At 35.2% G+C, this 21,104-nt stretch overlaps 1 protein-coding gene and 2 non-coding genes across 4 annotated transcripts; 1 reads left to right on the forward strand and 2 right to left on the reverse strand.

Annotated features, from left to right (window-relative positions):
* The first annotated feature begins 1,751 nt into the window (after positions 1 to 1,751).
* ckk-1 (Calcium/calmodulin-dependent protein kinase kinase) lies at positions 1,752 to 20,837 on the forward strand. Of its 2 annotated transcripts, NM_001025982.5 has the most exons (11): positions 1,752 to 1,847; positions 11,374 to 11,578; positions 15,620 to 15,670; positions 18,031 to 18,102; positions 18,382 to 18,618; positions 18,806 to 18,953; positions 19,144 to 19,217; positions 19,297 to 19,479; positions 19,539 to 19,879; positions 19,926 to 20,051; positions 20,450 to 20,832. In NM_001025982.5, exons 1-11 carry the CDS (start codon positions 1,762 to 1,764, stop codon positions 20,550 to 20,552), a joined length of 1,626 nt encoding a protein of 541 aa, NP_001021153.1. In that variant the 5' UTR covers positions 1,752 to 1,761; the 3' UTR covers positions 20,553 to 20,832. The 2 variants fall into 2 exon arrangements, with proteins under 2 accessions (NP_001021153.1, NP_001021152.1); NM_001025981.3 differs by lacking the exons at positions 1,752 to 1,847; positions 11,374 to 11,578; positions 15,620 to 15,670 and having other exon boundaries at positions 17,816 to 18,102; positions 20,450 to 20,837.
* On the reverse strand, positions 20,139 to 20,241 carry C05H8.3. Its single transcript, NR_003425.1, has one exon. It is a non-coding gene; the product is annotated as a small nucleolar RNA C05H8.3 (small nucleolar RNA).
* On the reverse strand, positions 20,268 to 20,403 carry C05H8.4. The gene has a single exon (NR_131435.1). It is a non-coding gene; the product is annotated as an Unclassified non-coding RNA C05H8.4 (non-coding RNA).
* Positions 20,838 to 21,104: the final 267 nt, after the last annotated feature.

Below are 21,104 nucleotides of genomic sequence, written 5' to 3' on the forward strand. Positions count from 1 at the left end.
CTGTAAAGTATGGTCTGCGTCTTCCAGGGGGTTCATCGAGCAGACGACACCTCACGAGGCAGTGCTCCGACCCAAACACGGATTGTTGATCGCTTATTGTGTCCACTAGCAGCTGATATTTTACTAGACAGTTCGGGCCTGCGAAGTGTCAGCCGATCCGACTACTGTGTAGAACAGTTCCCAATGTAATGCCGGCTGCATTATCTAGTATGTTGTGGGGCGCCCGACATCTTGCAAGTTGATGATATTAGCCTGCCGGCCCAAATTTATTTGTCAGTTTTTTACTAGAAATCCAGTTGTTCTGACTGCCTAATCCGTAGGCATTTCATAGGTGCGCCAACCCTGTCACAATCCGTTTATAAAAGATCAAGCACACATGAATGTCTCCATATTTTTTATAAGTCAGTGGGTAACTTGTCTAAAGTTCCTGTCGTCTGGATTACGTAGCGAGGGAGAGAGCGACGACGAATATAAATAGAAAAGTGCACATTTCAACGATTTTTGAGTTGTATTTTATTTTCACATTGACTACTTTGTCCCCGAATCCACTAATCTCCTTGAGTCAATCTGTTTGAAGGAGAAAATGCATTGATCCGTGAAAATGTGTGTGTGCTTTTTGAAGGGAGGAAGAGAAAAAGTATAAGAGGTTCCTCTTCCCTATTCTACTAATTATCTTGTTCCTTTTTTGAAACTTCAAACTCTCTGACTTCCGCAATCCCGGAGCTAAAACCTCCATAATGATAACGCAGCAGAAGTGTCCTACACTTTTTGGGCCTCCCAGGCTCGTGAAATGGCACCTGCTCCATAAAAATTTAACAATGGACCGACAATTTCCGATTCAAATCCAAAGTTTTTAATACACCTTTAATTTTCCAAAAATGTTCACCTTTTCTGAATAATGTCAATTTTCGAGTGCTCTCTGGCTAATTCTACCAATTACCATGTCACATTTGGCCCATTCTTCCTCTTCCCAAAAAAAGAGACATTTTGAAGAGAGAAAGCCCTCTTTTTTCTTCAAAAATTGGCCAGCAGTATGGCAGTCAGCAGGCACCCCACTGAAGAGTCAGGATACAACTCTCCCATTTTTCTTCCCCTCTCTTTTTTTCCTCTCAGTTTTCCATTCTTTCTGTTTTCTGTTGTTCTTTTTGTTGTTGTTTTCATCCTCCTTATCCCAACTTTTTCTAGCCTCTTCCCTGCTCCTCCGTGTTCGGTGAAACTTCTAGAAAGTCCCTTAGCCAATAAATGGGCGGAGTCTTTTTGAAAAATGTGTGGCAACAAGTTTCAGCTCGAAGAAACTAATTTTCAAAATGAAACTAATTGCTCAAAAAATCTTGGAAATTATTTTAGTGTTTATAAAATTTATTTTTTTGCTATTTTCTGACAAGATATCTGTATTAAAGGTTTTAGAAAATATTCCTTGTATTTGAAAAGTACTGCTGTGTAAACTGTGAAGTTCGAAATTTGAATCATTTTTTCTAAAATTTTTAAGTACAAAAAATAATTTGAAAACCATTCCCAGGTTAAAAAAAGCCGATTTATCTTTTTAATCCTATAAAAAAATTTCAAAAACTAATTTAGAACCAAAGTTACGATTTTTTTTCTTCAAATAACAAGCAGTAAAAATAAACCTTATGTTTTGAGATTCCAGCCACAAATCCCAAAGAACGCATTTCATATTTTCCATCGACTTTTCTCAATAAATCAGTTTTTTCTTCGCATTTAAAAAATACCTCAAACATTTTTTTTTTCAGAAAAAAAAAAATGAAAAACACGTTCGCACGATACTCTTTGACGATCCCAAGCATCCCGGAAAACGTAATTTCTCATCTCAGACAATGGAATGAGTGGTGAGTTTTTTTATATTTTTCTGCCTACTTCTGTGCCTACTAGACGACCCTACTTGGTCGTAGCTCGGGTAGCGACCATCTTCTTTAAAAAAGGATACAATAGGCTTATTGAAAATGGGACATCGTTAAACTTGGAATCCTAAAAATACTAATTTCCAAATTGCCAAGTGAAAAAAACTTCCGAAATACAAAATATTTCAAATGGGAAAATTTCAAAAACCGGTAATAAAGTACACATTTTTTCAATTGCCGTTAATCGGAAATATTCAATTTAGTTTGTTTACTGATTCAGTTACCGAAAATATTTTTTTGAAGAAAAAATACTCGATTTCCGAGAAATTTTGAATAAAACTATTTTCAACGATTATTGTACTTTTCTCATGATCTTACAAAATTTGATCCGACGAAACAAAAATGAATCTGCATTTTCTCTCTTAAATCGCGTGTGTGCCACGGGTAGTCGTTTTTGCAAAATAAGGTTCCTTCGCAAATGTCCGAAAATGTCCCATTTCGGACATTTTTTTGCTATTTTTGTTATTTCACGAGATTTTTTAGGCATATATACAACTCGACGAGGCGCGTCTGTTCACCTAAAAATCATTTCGATCTGAGCACTTTAAACCTCTTTTATTGAGCTCCAAACCGTGGTGCGCGCTCTTTCACCCGCCGCATCTCCCCCTTGGTGTGTTTTTTTGGGTGCAATCCTCAAACCACCGCTTCGTTCGCTGTTCTCTTTCACAAATCTTGGGTTTTGAGGTGAAAGTATTGTAGAGTAAGCTTCTGGCTACATTTTAAAGTAAAATTTATTCCAAAAAAGTTCGATTTTCATTCTGAAAATCGAGGCAGAAAAAATGTTGTCAAAAAAATGACGTTTTTGCCTTAAAAATAAAAATTTTTCCACTACTGAATGGGATTTTATGTTAAATTCGTAATTAGTACATAAATACCGAATGGATGCTGAAAGTACAGCTCTCTACGATCATTTTCAACGATTTTAGAACATTTAATTTTTGACCTCGAAATTTCAATTTCCCTCTTTTCCTGGACCAGTTTTTTACTGAAATGTGAATTTTATGCCCTAAATCTTATTATTTTTGCTATGAGAAGCGAGACAAACCAAAAGTTTTTGGCCATGAGTTCCTCGAGCCCCGTTCCTGAAGTTGAAGGCTTCAAGCCTTGCTCAGGAAGCTGAAAAGTTCATTCGTGACCAATTTTTAAATTTTCAAATGCTATGATATTCTACTTTTAACGCTGATTTCAAATATATACTTTTCTTTTTCCAATTCCTATTATGAGCTGAGTTACGGCGTTTTCAAGTTTTAGCAATGCCCGCCCGCCCCCTCTTTCCTCCTTCCTCTCCACAGAGTCTCCAGCGATGCATAGGGAGGCTGTAAATATTGTCTCTAATTACTGTTACAGGATCAGATATTTATATTTTATGACATATCTCTTAAAGGGAAAACAACGCCACATTTGTTTTGGTAAGAGGTCCCAATGGGCTGTAAAACAGTCTATAATATCCACCTTTCTTCCTGCAAGAATCTAAATTATAGGCAGAGCAGTCCGTAGGCCTGCTATGCCAGTAAGCTTTAACTGCCGGGTCAGAGCGCCGCAGGCGCGCTGAATTTAAATTATAGGCAGAGCAGGCCGAAGGCCTGCTATGCCAGTAGGCTTTAACTGCCGGGTCAGAGCGCCGCAGGCGCTCTGAATCTAAATTGTGTAGTGCAAGGAAACAAAAAATAGCTTTAAAACAGTAAAAACAGTACGAATCAATCATAGAGTGCAAGCAGAAAACATACAAAAATATTTTACCCTCTGTGGGGTCGAACCCAGGGGGCACCCACCCAGCTGCCCCACAGACCAACCCTCTACCACTTGTCCATGGCGCGCGCGCCGCCACACATTCTGCGTGCGCGCACCTCCTCTTTCACAGCAGCCGACGCCTGTGCAGGACCTTGCACACCTCTCCTCCCCTCCCCCTTCCTGCTACGCGAGCCCGCCCCTCCTCAAACTTCAATCGCCTATATCTCCGCTCATAGTTGTGATAGAGACTTCGTTCTTTGAGCTATCGATCCCAAATTTCAAGGAGATCTCGAATAACCCCAACACAGGTTCGAGGCGAAGCCGAGAACCTGCGCAAGCTACCTTTTCGGGCATCCCCATTCCCGAAGGGCTGGCGCGGCTTGCCGCGCTAGTCAAATGACGTAAAATTTAATCCCAAAGCCGCCGAAATTTTCATTCTTGACTTATTGAACTTTTCTAAATGGATAATCTCTTGACATGTTTAACTTGTTTAATGTTTAATTTATCTTTCCACATAGGCGCCTACGCCTGCCACGTGCCTACCTACACATGGGCCTACGTATTTTACAAACCGCGAATCGCCTGTGTACTGTTCAAGTTTATCTTAGGCTAGTTCATTAAAAAATAGTGAATCTGCAAACATCAAACAAATGAGCTTACTCCAAAGAAACTTAAGTAATTATATTAAACGGTAGTCATGCCTACCACCTGCAGGCAGAAATGAGTTAGCCATTTACACCTCCGGAAAACATTCTTTTATTTATTAGGTGCCATGCTTTCTGTTTTCACAACCCACCTCATTTGTTTACTAAACTTCTGCGAAAAAAGGAACTGCAAAATGTTTGAATTATTTGTCAGAATAAATAGAATCAATTCTTCCTGAACAGGCTTAGTGTTGGATTAAAGACAAGCTTAAGAACAAATTGAAAACGTTTTGGAAATGGCTGTGAGAGCACTTAAGATTTGATTTTTGTATTGAAGTTTAAATGTTTAAATGAGCGGAGGGAGAGTGGTTATGTAGAGAAAAGTCATCGAACTTCCGAATTTTTTTAAAATGGAACATTGTGAAACCGTCTACAATTCTAAGAAGAATGCATACGGGTGTGGTTTACCTCATCGCCACTACCCGATCGTCAGTAACATTCACAACTTGCTGAAAAATCTATTTACATAGACTTATAAAAATTCGCGGCGGGTTTGACTCAGAATCTCCTAAGGTTCGTGGACAAACTTTCATGTTAACCATTCTGCAAAACTTGAAAACAAATAACTTCTTGGGCGTGACCGTAAAAAAAACTCGGCCACCAATATTTTTCTTTAGCGAAAAACTAATATGCAAAAGATACATGTACCTTTAAAAGTTGCCACATAGCTAATCTCTTTTCAATGGCTTCCCCAAAAACTGATCGAAAACAATGAAAAGCGTATTTAGTTTGGTTGGTTTCTATATTTTCAGGCAAATGAAGCTGTAAAGACAGGTAGTGCCAATTTATCTAGAGCTCCTAAATAGAATTTGTCTTTCTATTAGATTCAATTTCTTTTGATTTCACGCATTGGCATGGTTTTCCGTGCCTACACAGAAGCAGGCCAGCAGTATGGCAGTCAGCAGGCACCCCCCCCCCCCATGCCGAGCTCCTACAACTTTCCCCTGTCGCGTGGAAAGTGCATTTATCTCAGAACAGAAAATGCACAAAAAGAGCCCCCATGGCATTTTTGTGAGGGTAATCCACTAAAATCCTTCAGATATAATATGATTTTGTGTCTTCTTCCCCTTCAATATATTTTCCACTTCAATTTGTCTTTTTTTGTGTGTGTTTCCCAATTGCTTATAGCCGAAACGTGATGCCCATCGAAATTTTATACCAATCACGGAAATTGGAGAAATTTTTTTTTCAGAAAATTGTTCTCTGAGAGGTGGATGATCTCCTAGATTTTTTAAATGCAAAACAAAATATTTGACAGAATCTCTAATATACAGTATGTCTTTAATTGCCTTACATAGAGCAATTCTAATTGTAAGGACACGATTGGAAATTTCCCAATTGTGAAAATTCTTTTCTAATTTTATTTTGTAAGAGTTTGTAAGAATTTGTGAAAATTAATTTATCTAAAAATTTAATAACCATTAAAAGGGCGGAGCAAGTAGTTAACTCCGCCTCCATTTGTGGGGTGTGACGTTGAATACGTTCTCATATTTTTCCTTTTTAATATAGGTAGATTGAAAAAGTTTACATACTAGAATTAAGTTAAAATCTTCACGGTTAAAAATGGGGAGCAGTTATATTTACAAGCTCCACCCCTTTTATGGACGTGGATTGTTTTTTTTCCATAGAACTTTCACCTGTGGATCCGGATCAAGTTACACATTTAAAAAATTAAATTTTATACCGAAAATTGATATTTCTAACAAATAAACATGAAATAACACATCCTTCAAGCCTCACATCTTTGGCAATTTGAATATAAAAAAGGTTTGGCAACTTTCGGTATACTTGAGCTCAAATACTGAAAACTTCAGCTTAAATGCTCACTTTTAGCAAAAAAAAAACGCAATTCTCACACAGGTCGTTTCCTGGAACTCAACAATTTCTTCATTTTTTTGCCCATTTCTTTTCCTTCTCCATCTTAACCGGAGAGTTCCAGAGCAAGCTTTTGGTCTCACGTCGTCTGTGTCTCTTTCGAGCTCTCTAAGCATCCAGTAAGTTTTCAAGCTTCTTCATTTTCTCTCTCTTTCTCTTTCTCTCTCTCTACACCATTCGAATTGCCTTTTTGGTGAAAGAGTAGTGTCATTGGCAGGGCACACACACATACACTCACATACATGTGACAGAAAACGAAACAAATGCCCAACGGGCTCCGGAAGCTTTGTACTTTTTTCAGTTTTATTCCAGTTTTTTACAACCAATTTTCCCCTGTTTTTCAATAATTTCATTTCATTATTCCCCTGTTTTCTTTCTTATTGTTAAATCTAAAAATTGATGTCCATGGCCTAGTTTTTCATTAATTTCATGTTTCTCGCCATTTTTCAAAACCTGAAGAGTGACACTAGTGGTCTAGTTATACTAATGAACGAATTTCTGTGGCCTAGCTTTATTTTCTTGTGACCTAACTTTTCATTGGATGTAGCTTCATGATTTTGGGCTACTTTTCTTATTAGGTGGCCTAGTTTTTTCAGATATTTTCGCGGTCTAGCTTTTATCCCGTTTTTTTTTCATTTGCAGTTTAATGTCCTAATTTATAATTGAGAGCCTAGTTGTTGCTTTCACATTATGATCTTGATGGTCTAACTTTTCCGTTGGTGACCTAATTTTTATTCTAGCACAACATTTTCTTGCTGTGTGCTTTTTCCCGTGATTTTTCCTATTTTTCCGCAATTTTTTGGGTTTCTTTGTTCCATTGTTCTTCCGGATGTTCTTCTTTTTCGTGGGAACCAGCTTCCTGGAAAATTGATTCACATGACCTGATTTTTGATTTAGTGGCCTAGTTTTATCTCTTAAGATGGAAAAAATAGACGAAAAAGTTAGGCTACCACCTAGACCTCTCCACTTGTTTTTCTTATAGAAAGTCCTAGAACCTCTTAATTTCTCAATAAATATTAATCAAAAATCACTATTTCTTCGCATAAAATATTATTGCATATAATTAGACAAAGTTCTCACGTCTTAACGACGTCATCGTCATTTTACCCCCTCCTCCCGCCTTCACATTTATTCTGACGCTGCTTTTCACCTATCTGTTTCACTAAACTTTCAATTAACAGACGTTGGTGGTACTCGGAAGTTAATAATATCCCCTTTTCCTATTAATATGAAACTTTATAAATAGAGTTTCTAGTTCTAAGTTATTATAGTCTCTATTTTCAATTAAAAAACTTCCAGCTAGAAAAGTGCAAATTATTTTTATAGCTTACCCTTTTTGGAGATTCGTTACATTTTAAGATTTATATTTCAAATTTTGAATTCAAACTATTTTATCTTGCTTTGCAAAAAAGTCAGCTAAACTGTAAAAAAAATTTTCCCCGCTTATAACTTTTTTATATCTTCCACCAATGTTGAGAAATTCCTTTTAGTTTTTTGGTATATTTTGCAAAATTATTTGTGGAAAAATATAATATTCAACTGACATTATATAAAAATTATTATTTTTTAACTTTTTATTAATAACAAATTTCATAGTTGCAGTCAATTTTAAGTTTTTAAGTTATAGTTTTACTTTTCTCCAAATTTTGAATCAAGCCACTGTATTGCACCGGATTTCTGGATTTAGTTCAAATCTGTTAACCTATAAATGTTTTATTATTTTATTTACACATTTTGGTAATTGACAATTTTTTAACTTCCATCATTGTATTTATTTGGTATTTTAATTAATGATGAATTAATGATGATCATATCACTTTTTTCCTGAAAGATATTTAGAAAAGCCTCGACCCAATATAGAAACTTTTAATTAACATGCTGCGTTGGAGGTACTCGGAAGTTGGTAATATCCTTTCTATTTTACAAATATTGCTATAATTTGGTTTTTATCAATATTTTAGTTTCATGTGACTAAAATAGTATTTTTCAGTATTTTGTTGAATTACTATTTTCTGTTTTTACTGAGAAAATAGTATTTTCAACATTTTGTTAGTTAACAACTTTTTTGTAACCTACACTTTTTTCGAAGACATTCGTGTTTTTAAAATTTTCGCTCTTTCTCAGCTTCTAAATTTATTCATTCATACATTATATGCTCCCTTAAATTAAATTACAAAAGATTTTTTGTACCCCTCTCGTACAATTGAACAGCTCTTTTGAATTTCGCGAAATTTTCCGAGACGGAATACAAAAAATAACTGTGACAGCCGGCACTCAATGAATAACCAATGAAACCAGCAGCAATAGCAGAAATTGGGGTGAAGAAAGAAAAGGCTAAAATTTGGCAGCGAAAAAAAAACGGTCAGCCAGAAAACTAATCAACATAAAACAAGACACACATATATACACACAAAAAAATGCGGATGAATTGGCTTTTTTCTTGCCTTCCATTGCTCTCTATTTCGTATTTGTAACTATAAAATTATTCTCGGCGAAATTTCTTTATTAACTTTGAGAAAATGGCGTTAGCCGATGCCAGCAAAACCGCAATTTGTCAACTACCCAAAAAATAAGAAAAAACCTTCAAACAGAGCTACATATTTTTTCAACTTTGATCTGAATATTTTTGAAGATTTTATTTAATTTTTACGCTGAAAGTTATCGGATGCGGTTGATTTTGTAGTAACATTTCAAACCAAAATAGCAAAGCCACAATTTTCCGGGAACTTTTCTCTTTTATAATTAAACTTATATCCCATGAATGCCTTTATTAACTTTAATAATTGATAATTGAAGACAGAATCTCCTTTGAGGTGGTGGCCGATGTGTGACGCCACTCCTCTTCCACAAGCGGTGGCAGTGGTTGGAGTGTGATTAACCCAGTCTAATCAAAAAGTCATTTTCCATTTCCAAAAGTTAATCAGTCTCTCCCAGAGCCCTATGAGCACACCTGACTTTTCCGCTTCTCAACTCACGAGGTCTCCCTTTTTCCGTCTCCGTCTCCGTACTCGTTATGCACTTTCACCACCCCACACGTACTATTTGGAGCCGATTATAGACATTTGACCTTAATCTCAGATTCTGAACAAAAATTGTAAATATAATGTGAATGTCACCGTCCTTGAAAAACATGCATCAGATGTGAATTCACCTGCATGTGGGTATATAATATTTAATTCCTACGATTATTAGGTTATTTTAGATGAAAACATTTGAGTTTATTCCTAATTTTTTTTTTGCAAAAATTCAAATTCGTTGGCTACGGTAGACAAGTAGACAAATGCGCGTCAAATATGATGCTTCTGAATTTTTCCGACTTGTTCCCCGTGGCGCTGTCGGATGTTGATTTTTGTTCCCGTGCTTTGGGGTCCAATCCTCGTGTGGCAACCCAACTCTAAAAACCAAATACCAAATGTTCTATCTTCCACTTCACTGACTCACACTACCTGAAATCGAATTTCCGTCCTCACCACGTCATTTTTTTTGCATCAAAACTGACAAATGTGTTCAAATTTGTGAGCCTTGTGAATTTTCGGCAACCAAAAAAACTGAAAATTTTAAGCATCAAAGGCCCGTCCATCTGCTCCAATCCCCTTTTAAAAAGAGCATGCCCCGTACGGACGGGGGGTCTGTGAATAATTTATGAGTACTTCTGCGCTGGATAGCATGTGAGGGACGGCTTCTGAGCCAGTTTCATTCACTATTTAATTCATTCATTCACCAGTTTTTCTCTCTCTCTCTTTCTCCAGCTCCATCGGGTTTTTTTTTCATTCGGCTGTAGGGAAAGAAGAAGCTGAGTCTTTTTTACTCATTTTCACTTTTCAGATATCCATTCTTTTCCTGTCTAGTACTCACTCCGGTTAAAATTCCCAATTTAGCCAATTAGCACCCTATTTTTTCGAAAAATATTAAACTATGTCTGCAATAAAACTTTTCTTTACTCATTGTGTCAAATTCAATTTATAGAACTTAGTGAACTCTATTTGGATTTTTTAAAAATAACTTTGTTCGATCTAGGAGGCCATAAATTTTTTTTTAACCCACCTTCACGGTGACTGAAACAATTTCAAAATCCCCAAAAAATATCCGAAATGTCCTAGAAATTCGTAAATTTTTTAATTAAAGACTTTTATGGTGACATAGAAGCCTTCCGAAATTATCCAGAAGTCTCCCACCAAGTTGCACAGGTTCTCAGGATGACCTAGAAATTTTGCACAATCCAAAGTCTTCATAATAGCCTCGAAATCCTAATGGGACTAAAACTTCCAAAGTTACCTGGAATCACCATGGTCTCTGACTCTTGTGCAATACAGCTAGAAACCAGCCTTCAAGATGACCTAAACTTAACATGACCTAGTTTTCCAAGAGAGAGCTCAAAAAATTGTCCCAGTTACATTGTAATTTTCGACTCCAGTTAAGATCTCCGGAACTCTTTACCACACTGGCAATTAAATGTCTGCAGGTTTGCATACACCTGTCGGCATAACCTACACCCCGAAATTAATATGTTTTGTGCTGGAAGTTCTGAAAATTGAAGGTTTATATCGAAATTTAAAGTGTTCACTTTTCTTATTTTAAATATCTAGTAACTCTAAAAATTCTAGTAACATTTACGAAATTTCTCATTAATCTACACAAAAATTGTAGATTTGCATAGGCAATGAACGGTCTCGTAGATCAACCCCGTAAATCTACACAAATTTTACAATCGCACATAAATTTAGTAAATCTACATAATTAACCTAAATCACATAGGTTTATGGGCCTAGATTATTTTGTAAGCTATATATTATTTTTTAACTTAAATTATATTTTTATACAGATTATATTATAGTTCTACAGAGCCTTTTTAATTATAATTAAATTCGTGGATTCAAATCTCTTCGTATCCCTTCACAACTCTCGTAATTTCACTCAATCTCGTAAATCTACACAAACTTTTTGGAAAACTCCCACCGTTCCTACTCACTCTTACTTTCGTAGTTTCTAGTTAGATGCTCGAAACGAGGCGGCTATTTTCTTCTCAAATAGCCTCCTCCAAAAGCTTCTTATAGACTTTCTAGAAAATCCGTTTCAAAATCCTCTGCTCATTGCCATCAGACCCACCTTCTATGCTCTTCTCGAAAACTTTTTCATATTTTCAGGATGGTGGGCGACACGTCAGATGATTCGCCGGGTCCCTCCTCAACAGTTAGCACAATGACAACAACTGGAACTGTTGACAGGCGGTCACTACTGTCAGCAGCTTCAATGGTTCGACAACAATCAGATACAACAGGTGTACGGAGGCTTGTGAGAGCTCGAGCCGTGCAAGAAGATGATGAAGCCGGACCTCATTCTAGTAATAATGTGAGTTTTTAGAGGGTTTATCACAGAAGAAATATATAGTTTTTTGAAAATATAAATATTAGATAATTTATAAAAAATGAGCAAAATTGTTTGAAAAGAGTTAAACTTTATTTTCTGAAAAAAATTTTAGACTTAATTTTCGAGAATTGAGAAAAAATTTTCAAAATTCAAAATATAAAGGTTTATAAGAATTTTAAAAACCGACAAAAAAATTGGTGGAAAAAATTTCAGAAATCATTTTTAATTGATTTTAATTTTTTTTTATTGTTCAAGTACTTTCTTGCACATTTTAAAAATTCCAACTTATAATACATACCTAAAACCTCCCTAAGCCACATTAATCCTGATCTCTGGAACAAAACAAACTAGACTACCATACTCAGTTCATTCTCATTATCTAGACAGTTGATTACATAATTTTTCAATAAAATTTCTACCCTTTGGGAATTTCTATTTTTGTATATTAAAATTGTTTCCTATTATACTTACATTGCTTTTCTGGACGAATAGGACTTTTTGGTTTTTTGTTGGCATTTTTTATGTTTATTTTAATGAATAGAAATTCCAACAAAGACAGATTTTCAAAATAAGTATTTAAATTCGAAATAAAAATATGTTTACGTTCCACTAAACTAACGAAATCTTGTGATAAACGGAAAATGATCACTATTTTGAAAACAAGACTGCTTAACTAAAGTCCTATCGATTTTAAGTCAAAACTTCAAATTTTCTTCCTTTTCTAGCATATTTCACCAAGCAGCCGACACTTCATGAGTGGGTGCACAGAGAAACTATCTAGGCCCTCAGCAGCCGACGCCTCCCCGGTCCCACGCGTGTCAAATTTTTCAATGTTAAGTACTCAAGTAGCGTTTTTGGGCTTTTGGGCTTCGTGCTTATTGTGGATTCTTCGGCCACGGCCACCACCAAAAATTATATCCCATATGCGACATCACCTAACTTACACTCTTCCGGGTTAAATGTCTATGTTTTGAAAACAATGTTTTTTTGAATTCTCAAGAGTAACACTTCCCACGTGATAAGAATATCCTCCGCCAGATGTGCTTCTATTTGATCAATTAGAGTTTTTATTTTAGAATGAAATGCCCAGCTTTCAGTCGATTTTTGTTCTCTAAATTAAATTCCGGTTCTAGGGATAAGTATCACGCACTTGTGACGTTAATAATGTGTAAAAAAGTCAAAAACTGATTAGATTGAGCTTCTATTGGCTCAGGCGGCTTTCTTTTTGAAAAGGTTTTCCCGTATGATGCAAGTGCGCTCTAATCACAGTTAGTTTTCATTCGGAAGTTGATTTTTTAAAGGAGCAACCGTTTAAAGTTCAAAATCCTTGTTAAAGCTGCTTAGGGTGTATTGATTTCTGTTTTTAGTTAGTTTTTTTTTTGGATTTACGTTTCCAAAAAGTCTTTTAAAATGATTTCATACAGGAATTTGAAAAGCTATTTTAAGATTTAGCCCACTTAATATTAGATACTTATGGGATATTCTGAGGTCTGAGGGAACTTAATCGTCGGAGGTTTTTTTGCCAAACAATAAAATGTTCCAAATAGAACCTTTAAATTTTTCTAAAACAGTAATTTTAGAGATTAAAAAATCTACATATAATCTTTTTTTTTAATGAATTTTTGAAGAAATAAATCAGGTTATTATAGAAAAAATACGATCGCACAAAAATAAACAACGACGCAACGACACTCCGCTGTTTTTAAGCCCCGCCCACGATTTCATTTGCACTGAAATGTGGCGGTCGCAGTGCAAATGAAATCGTGGGCGGGGCTTAAAAACAGCGGAGTGTCGTTGCGTCGTTGTTTATTTTTGTGCGATCGTATTTTTTCTGTAATACTAACTTTTTATTTGAAATTAAACCTTTAACTAATCAAATTTGAAATTATTAAAATTTAGTCATAGATTATGATTTCACTATCCTTTTTTTCTCCGTCTCAATGTCATCTCCGTATGTCTCCAATATTTGTTGTGGCCACTGTCATGGATTAGTTCGTCGCCGGCTCATAATGGCGGGTGAATTGTTCCCCTGGGAGTATCATTTCGAATGAACTGAGCGGCCCCACACGCCTCTCTTGAGCATGCTCATAGCCTCAAAAAACGGATGTAAGTGCTCTCAGCTTCATCTTCTTCTTACTTCTTTTTTAGCCAGACACATCCCACTTGGCTCCATAATGAAGAACGCCTTTTACCTTTTTGTTCTGTTCCTTTTTTCAATGGAATTTTGAGATTTCATTCCAATCAATTTCTCTAGTTCATCTTCCCACAAGGTGTCGACTGCTTGTTTGGCCGGTTAGACGGAGTCGGACGGGGTCCCGGCCGGTGTCGGCTGCTCAAGAAAGCAAATTTGCTAATTGTTGCATGTAAGTGCAATCGCAAAGTCCCGGCTGCTTTTGTCAAGCCTAGGGCAATTAATCATAATCATAATCATCCCCACCTGTGAGATTTCGGTTGCTTTTTTAGCGGCAGTCAGTTGTCGCCGTTCCGGAAATTGTCGGCTGCTACGTCGTGCGCAATCGCAAAGTGTCGGCTGCTTCGCCTAGTTTGAGCCAAAAATCATCGGGAAAAAGACGAAAATCTTCAATTTTCCTCACATATTTCCCGACCACTTGAACTTTTTTCTTACATATCACTTTTGAAGATTCATCTCTTACGTGTACCCCTACGTTTTATTTTATATTTTTGTTTAGGTGTGAGAAAAAATGAAGCATAGAACATTCTTTTTGTGTGACTTTTGATTTTACCTTTGCAAAAAAGAGGAACTTCCTAAGAAATTCAAGAACACTTTTTCGCATTGAAATTATTTTTGAATAGGGTTAATCAAAAATTGTAAGTTCAACTTTCACGTGGTCATAGCGAATTGATGTTCTTCTGACATTTAACACTGTCTACGATTTCCTAGAGCAGCTGACACGTTCCGGGACTGCAATTCCACCCCAAAAAGTTCTAATTAGAGCGCAAAAGAAAATCGGTAGGCACAAACGCAGGCAGGCACCATGCAGGCCACATAGCCCCTTCTCGTCCGGACCTTCACATTTTATCTGCAATAAAAGCCAAGTGTCCGTACTCAGTTGCTCTTTCTTTCTCAGTCAACTCATCTCAATGGTGTCATTTCAAATCAACCTCTTCTCCTCCCATTTCTCTATCTTTTACTCCACTTGTGCTCATTGGGTGTAACAATGTCCCTCTTTTCTTCTCACCACTTTGCAACAATTCTGGTGATTTTCCTTCCGCTTTCTGCATCTCTTTTTAGTGATCTGATTTGGGATTTTTAATTTTCTAAAAAGGTTTTCAATAATTTGGAAATTTGAAAGCTGATTATTCACCGATTTTCCTACCAACTTTCACTATAACTTTCAGTTACCTTTTTGTGATTTTGAATCGGATCTGTTGGCTGCTTTCTGTTAGTTTCAAAAACTTAGAAGGCTATTTTAAAAATAATTAAAAAATAAAAAATAAAATTTTATTTTTGTTTTGCAAACCTCCGATTAACGAAACTTTGAAACATTTTTCATGTTAAGTTTACATTGCATAAGATTTCGATTTCAAAAAAAAACCTGAACTTTCACACCCGTGATGTGTTGGATGCTTCGTCAGTTTAGAGGTAACCCTTCTCAAACTTCGCGAGCCCTTAAAATGTCGGCTGCTTTGTAACTATTCATCTTCGGCTCTCCTTATTTTCTGGTTTCGTAAAAACTGAAATAACTCATCCCTCTCTTTCAAGCTACAAAAATGTTTTCAGCTACAAATAGTATCATCTTAAAATTATCAATTCATTTTCACAAAATTCCACGCCATGTTCCATATACTAAACCTCGAAAACCCGTCATTTTCTGAAGGCATCGTAAAAATCTTACTGTAATGGGAGTCTTGAAAGTGCAACTGACGCCTCCACAAACCCTTTTTTGCCCATTTTTTACGAGGTTGCATAAATCGAAATGGCAATGTGAGGGGAGATATATCAAAAGCCGCGACAGCAGCTCCGCGGACCCTTCCACTTCAATCCATTTTTATTCATTTCAGCTCGCTGCAACAATGTCACCCAATTTATCCAGGCCGACAAGATATGTTAAGGTAAGTGTTAATTTCTGAGGGAAATGAAAAAAACAAACAAATATTCTGGAAAAAAATTATCTGGGAATATTTTGATTTTTCGATTTTCCGGGAAATCGAAAGATCTAATTTAAATAAAAACATTTAAAACTTTCCTTAAAAATGTTTAACTTTTTCAGAAAAATATAAATTTCGAAACATTTTTTTTCCAAAATCAGTCTAAAATAGTTAATTTTATATTGAACTTTTTGAACTTAATTTATAAGTTTTTTTTTTTAATTTCAACACAATTATGAAGTCGTTTTAATTATTTGATTAAACGAATTTTTTGCTTAATTCTGCAACAGCAACATTTGAAGAACACTTCTCGCATGTTGGTCAAAGCCTAAAAACTATAACCATACAAATTTAATATTTTCCAAATTACATAAAAAAAAATACAAATGTGTTTTCAGAAGAGTGTACTACCGTTTTCTGTAGCTTAAAAAAAAAAAGAACTACGTAGCCTAGAAGAAAAACGCGAGTTTTCTCACATTTTCTGACGTAATAAACTTTGAATTTCGGTATGCCAGAGATCAAAAATAAAATGTTTTTTGTTGCAAAATTTCTTAAGTTTAACTTTTATTTTGAAAAAAAATAATTCTAAAAATAAAAATCTGGAAATTGCCTGAGAATTTTTCCAATTTTCAGAAATTATGCAAACTCCCATTTTCATTGAATTTTTTTGAAAATTTGCTGGGAAAAAAAAATTAAATTCGAAAATTATAGTTTAAAACTTTTTTGTTCAAACAGTAATTGTTTTTTTTTTTGAATTTTGCAAAAATTTCATTTTTGAAGAATGGCTAATTTGTTTGATATTTGATTTTTTCACTGACTCATTGTTATTAAGAGTTTCCTTATTATAATCACTGGTGCAACAGAAAAATGTATTTTTTATGAAAAATGTAAACAGAAGCCGCTCAAGATTAAACCATATGGTGTACGTGGCAGAAATGAAGAAAAACTAAAAAATCTAAACAACCTTTTTCCTTCATTTTTCGTTCAGTTGACAGATATATGAAGAATAGGCTTTGAGATTTCTAAGGTTACGATTTTTCAATTTTCGGAACTTTTTCTGCGAAAATGTTTACACTTTTTTTTGAGAACACATTGCCAATTTGTTTTTTATTTTATTTTGAAAACTTCAATTTTAAAAACCATGGACTTGCTATTAGTTTCAGAGAAATTCCAAATTTTTCCACTTCTAAAAAAGTTCGTTCTGTGATATTTATTAAGCTTCAATTTTACACTAAAAAACTGTGATATCTTTCCCATTATTTCAAACGATGTTTTTGAACTTTGGGGAAAAGTCTTAATCTTTCATATCACCTGACTCATGTCGGGAGACCTTATCTAATACGGAAATTAAAAGTAAAAAAAAACAACTAAATGTACTAGGTGGGGAGACTAATCCTTTTAAGTAGTCTCTCTCCTACACTAAAAGCAACATGTTCATGTAAGAACGGAAGTCGTTTTCTGCTTTTCCGAGCATTTGAAGCATTTTTTTGGGGCTCTCACACTTTTAGATAGGCACGCTTTATGCAAAAACCGATAGTGTCATAAAATCTGTTTTTTTTATATTTGGAATTTGTTAAATTCCAAAGAAGTTAGAAAATTTTCAAATTAGAGTTCAATTTTAGAAAGTTTTTTCATTTCCAAAAATTTCCAGGATTTGAAAATTTTGAAAAATTGGCAAAATAGGCGCTCAAATAATTATTTAAACTTTTGATATTTTTGTCTAAAAGTTTAGAACAAAAAAAAAATTAAACCGCATACATTTAAAAATATAACGAATCCAAAACATTAATTTTTATATCTTTCTATAGATTGCTCTAAAATTTAAATAAAAATATAACTGGTGCTTATTTTTTCTTTTAATTTTCTCAAATTTCCAATCTTAAATCTGAAGATTCTTCCCTTTTTAAGCGTTTAAAAATTGTTTCAAAATTTTTCGAAAGTGTTTCTAAAACGTTAAAAATAATACAATCTTGGCAGATTGTAAACATGAACAATTCTAATTTTAATCCCATTCAAAAAGTTTCTTAATGTTCTCGTTGATGTTCAGAAAACATACAACTTCTCAAAAATTGTTTTGTGTTTTAGTTTTTAAACAACTTATATTCTTCAAAACTTCTGTAGTATTTACATGAGGGTCTCTATAGATAATCTCTTTTTCATTATTTTTCATCGTATTTCTTCTCCTTATCCACGTCAATTGGACGTTGCCAAAACACGTCAATTTGTTGGGATATTGAGAGGATGAAGCCCCGCGTAAAACTGAAAGAAAGTGTTCACAAATATTCTCAATTTTATGTTCGTTACAAGAAATGTACACATTTCAGTCGGTCTCACAGCAGCGGAGTGAAAGCTACATACAACTCAATCAATATAGGCTAATGGAGGAAATTGGACAGGTGAGCCGGTTTTTTTAATTGATTTTAAGTTAAACTGTTTTGTTATTGTTTTAGAATTCTATGCGTAGATGATTTTAGTTACTGCAAAAAACAATTTCCACTTTTTTTAGTCAGATTTTGATATTCAAATGAAATCTAAGTTTTTATAATTGGATGGTGTATTGGATTGGATTGGATGGTGGTTAGATTACTAACCCGTTTACTGAAGGATTTTAAAATAAAAAATCGAATAACAAATTCTGAAAAAATTGAAACTTTTCAACAATTTTTTCCTTCCAGGGCTCATATGGAATTGTTAAACTTGCGTACAATGAGGAGGACAAGAACTTGTACGCATTGAAAGTATTGGATAAAATGAAGCTCTTGAAGAATTTCGCATGTTTTCGGCAGCCTCCACCACGAAGGAATAAGGAGAATGCGGCACCGTCTGTGCTCAGGAATCCCTTGCAATTGGTACAAAAGGAAATTGCAATTTTAAAGAAATTGTCACATCCGAATGTGGTAAAGCTTGTGGAGGTATGAACAAGAGACAAGCTTTTTGAAAAATGACACCGAAGTTTTGATATTTTTGGAATTTTGTAAAATTTAATTTTTAGTTAAGCGAAAAACTTCACCACTTGTTAAAAAATTACAATTTTCAGAGAAAATTTAAATTTTCACTGAGTTAATACCAAATATACAGTAATCAAATACCAAATTTCAGGTACTTGACGATCCAAATGACAACTATTTGTATATGGTATTTGAATTTGTGGAAAAAGGTTCAATTCTAGAAATTCCGACGGACAAACCTTTAGATGAAGATACGGCGTGGAGCTACTTTCGGGATACATTATGTGGATTAGAGTACTGTAAGTCGGGTCTCAGCACGATTGAGTACACTTTCAATCGTTTAAAAGCGCATCGGAAAGTATTGCGCTAATAATAAATTTAATAGGTTCACTCTTGTTTGAGCTCCAGAAAAATTGAAACGACAGTGTACCAATATTTTCCTCACAAGCTTCCTGGACGAAAATAGCAAGCTATCTATTTAATTTTCAGTGCATTATCAAAAAATTGTGCACCGAGACATCAAGCCGTCAAACCTTCTGCTCAGCGATATAGGTCAAGTAAAAGTGAGTTAACTTTCGAAATGGACTTCCAGTTGGCAAACGCCTGGGACACAAAACAAATTATTTATTTTAAAACTTCCAGATTGCCGATTTCGGAGTGTCTTGTGAATTTGAAGGAATCGACGCATTTCTATCGGGAACTGCCGGTACGCCTGCCTTCATGGCTCCAGAAGCATTGACGGAAGGGGCAAATCATTTTTATTCGGGTCGAGCACAGGATATCTGGTCATTAGGAATCACTTTATACGCGTTTGTAATTGGAACTGTGAGTTTTTTCTTCTCGTTTGCAAAGTTATATGTAGAGATTTAAATAACGATTTTCAGGTCCCATTCGTTGATAATTACATCATAGCCCTCCACAAAAAAATCAAAAACGATCCGATTGTTTTCCCGGAAGCACCAATTTTAAGTGAAGCTCTGCAAGACATTATTCTAGGAATGCTCAAAAAAGATCCCGGGCATCGATTAATGTTGCACGAAGTGAAAGTACACACGTGGGTGACACGTGACGGTACCGTACCAATGTCATCAGAACAGGAGAATTGTCATCTGGTTACTGTAACGGAGGAAGAAATCGAGAATTGCGTCAGAGTGATACCACGGTTGGATACTCTAATTCTGGTGAAAGCTATGGGACATCGCAAGCGGTTTGGCAATCCATTCAGGTAAAATTTACTGGGAACGTTTTAGAGATTATAGTGGAAAATTCAGAAACAAGTTGAGCGCGCAATCAAGTATTAGGGATCGGAGGAAGAGCAGCTCAGTGAAGGATCCGACATATGTACCGCCACCAAACTCTCCACCAGCTACATCGAATAATAACTTGAATAGTACAAAGTAAGTTGTTTACATAATACTCCATCATTTATTTTTATTCTTAATACCAATGAAAATAATTTCTCATTTTAAAAGTCCCCTTATATGCCCGCTCAGACAAATGCCTCATATCCGCAATGAAACCCATTGGGCTATTAGGATTCGTCATTTAGTGGTCTTCATCGACGGGTTATTTCGAGTAAGGTAGATGCATTAAAAGTGCGGCGCCGAGGCTATTCTGTACTAGACTCCCGACACCTCGCGGGTTCCGCCGTCTCTTATCATCTGTGTGCGGGGAGGGAGGGGCGTAGGAACTTTGAGTGACGCCGGTGTGGAGCTAGGATATATTTTTCAAATTTGAATTTTATTTGCAAGTGCGCTCTATTGCCAATTGAAAGCTAAAAATTTAAATTTTTCAGAGTTGATCGTCCAGAAATCAAATGCATCGAGATGAATTTATCGGGTTTAACGCTAAAAGTCGACGAAGCAATGCAATCAAAAGTCGAGTCCGCTAGACAATAGTTTTATTATTTTAATTTTTACTTTTTTTCTAATTGAAGTATATTTCCGGGTTCAATTCATTTCCCAACACACGTCCCATTAAAACTTTTCTAGATCTCATTTTCCAACGAATTTATAAAAAGTTGAATTTCATCATCATCTCCTGTGTTATTTTATTTTATATCGGCTTTAATTTCTTTCCTTTTTTTATTCAAAATCTCAATCAAAAATTTTTCCTGAATGCTACATGTTTCTAGACATCTGATAATAGAAGTGCCTATTATAAAGCTATTTTAAATTATGAAATCGTTTGCCATGAGCATGATAAAAGACAGCTTCTAACTACAAACTACCAACTGCAAACTACGAAATACTATCCTTGAAAATAGGTCTCGCCACGTTGATAACGGGTTACTGTAACTCGTGTGAATTTACTGTCGCTATTGCACCATATTCTAATTTTGAAACATTTGTCAATTATTTTCTATATAAACAGATTACGCAATAGGGTCACATAAATTGAAACGAGTTACAGTAACCCATTGCCAGCGTGGTGAGATATCGGGAAAATTC

The sequence above is a fragment of the Caenorhabditis elegans genome, chromosome III, assembly GCF_000002985.6.
Source record: "Caenorhabditis elegans chromosome III".
Classification (NCBI taxonomy): Eukaryota; Metazoa; Nematoda; class Chromadorea; order Rhabditida; family Rhabditidae; genus Caenorhabditis; species Caenorhabditis elegans.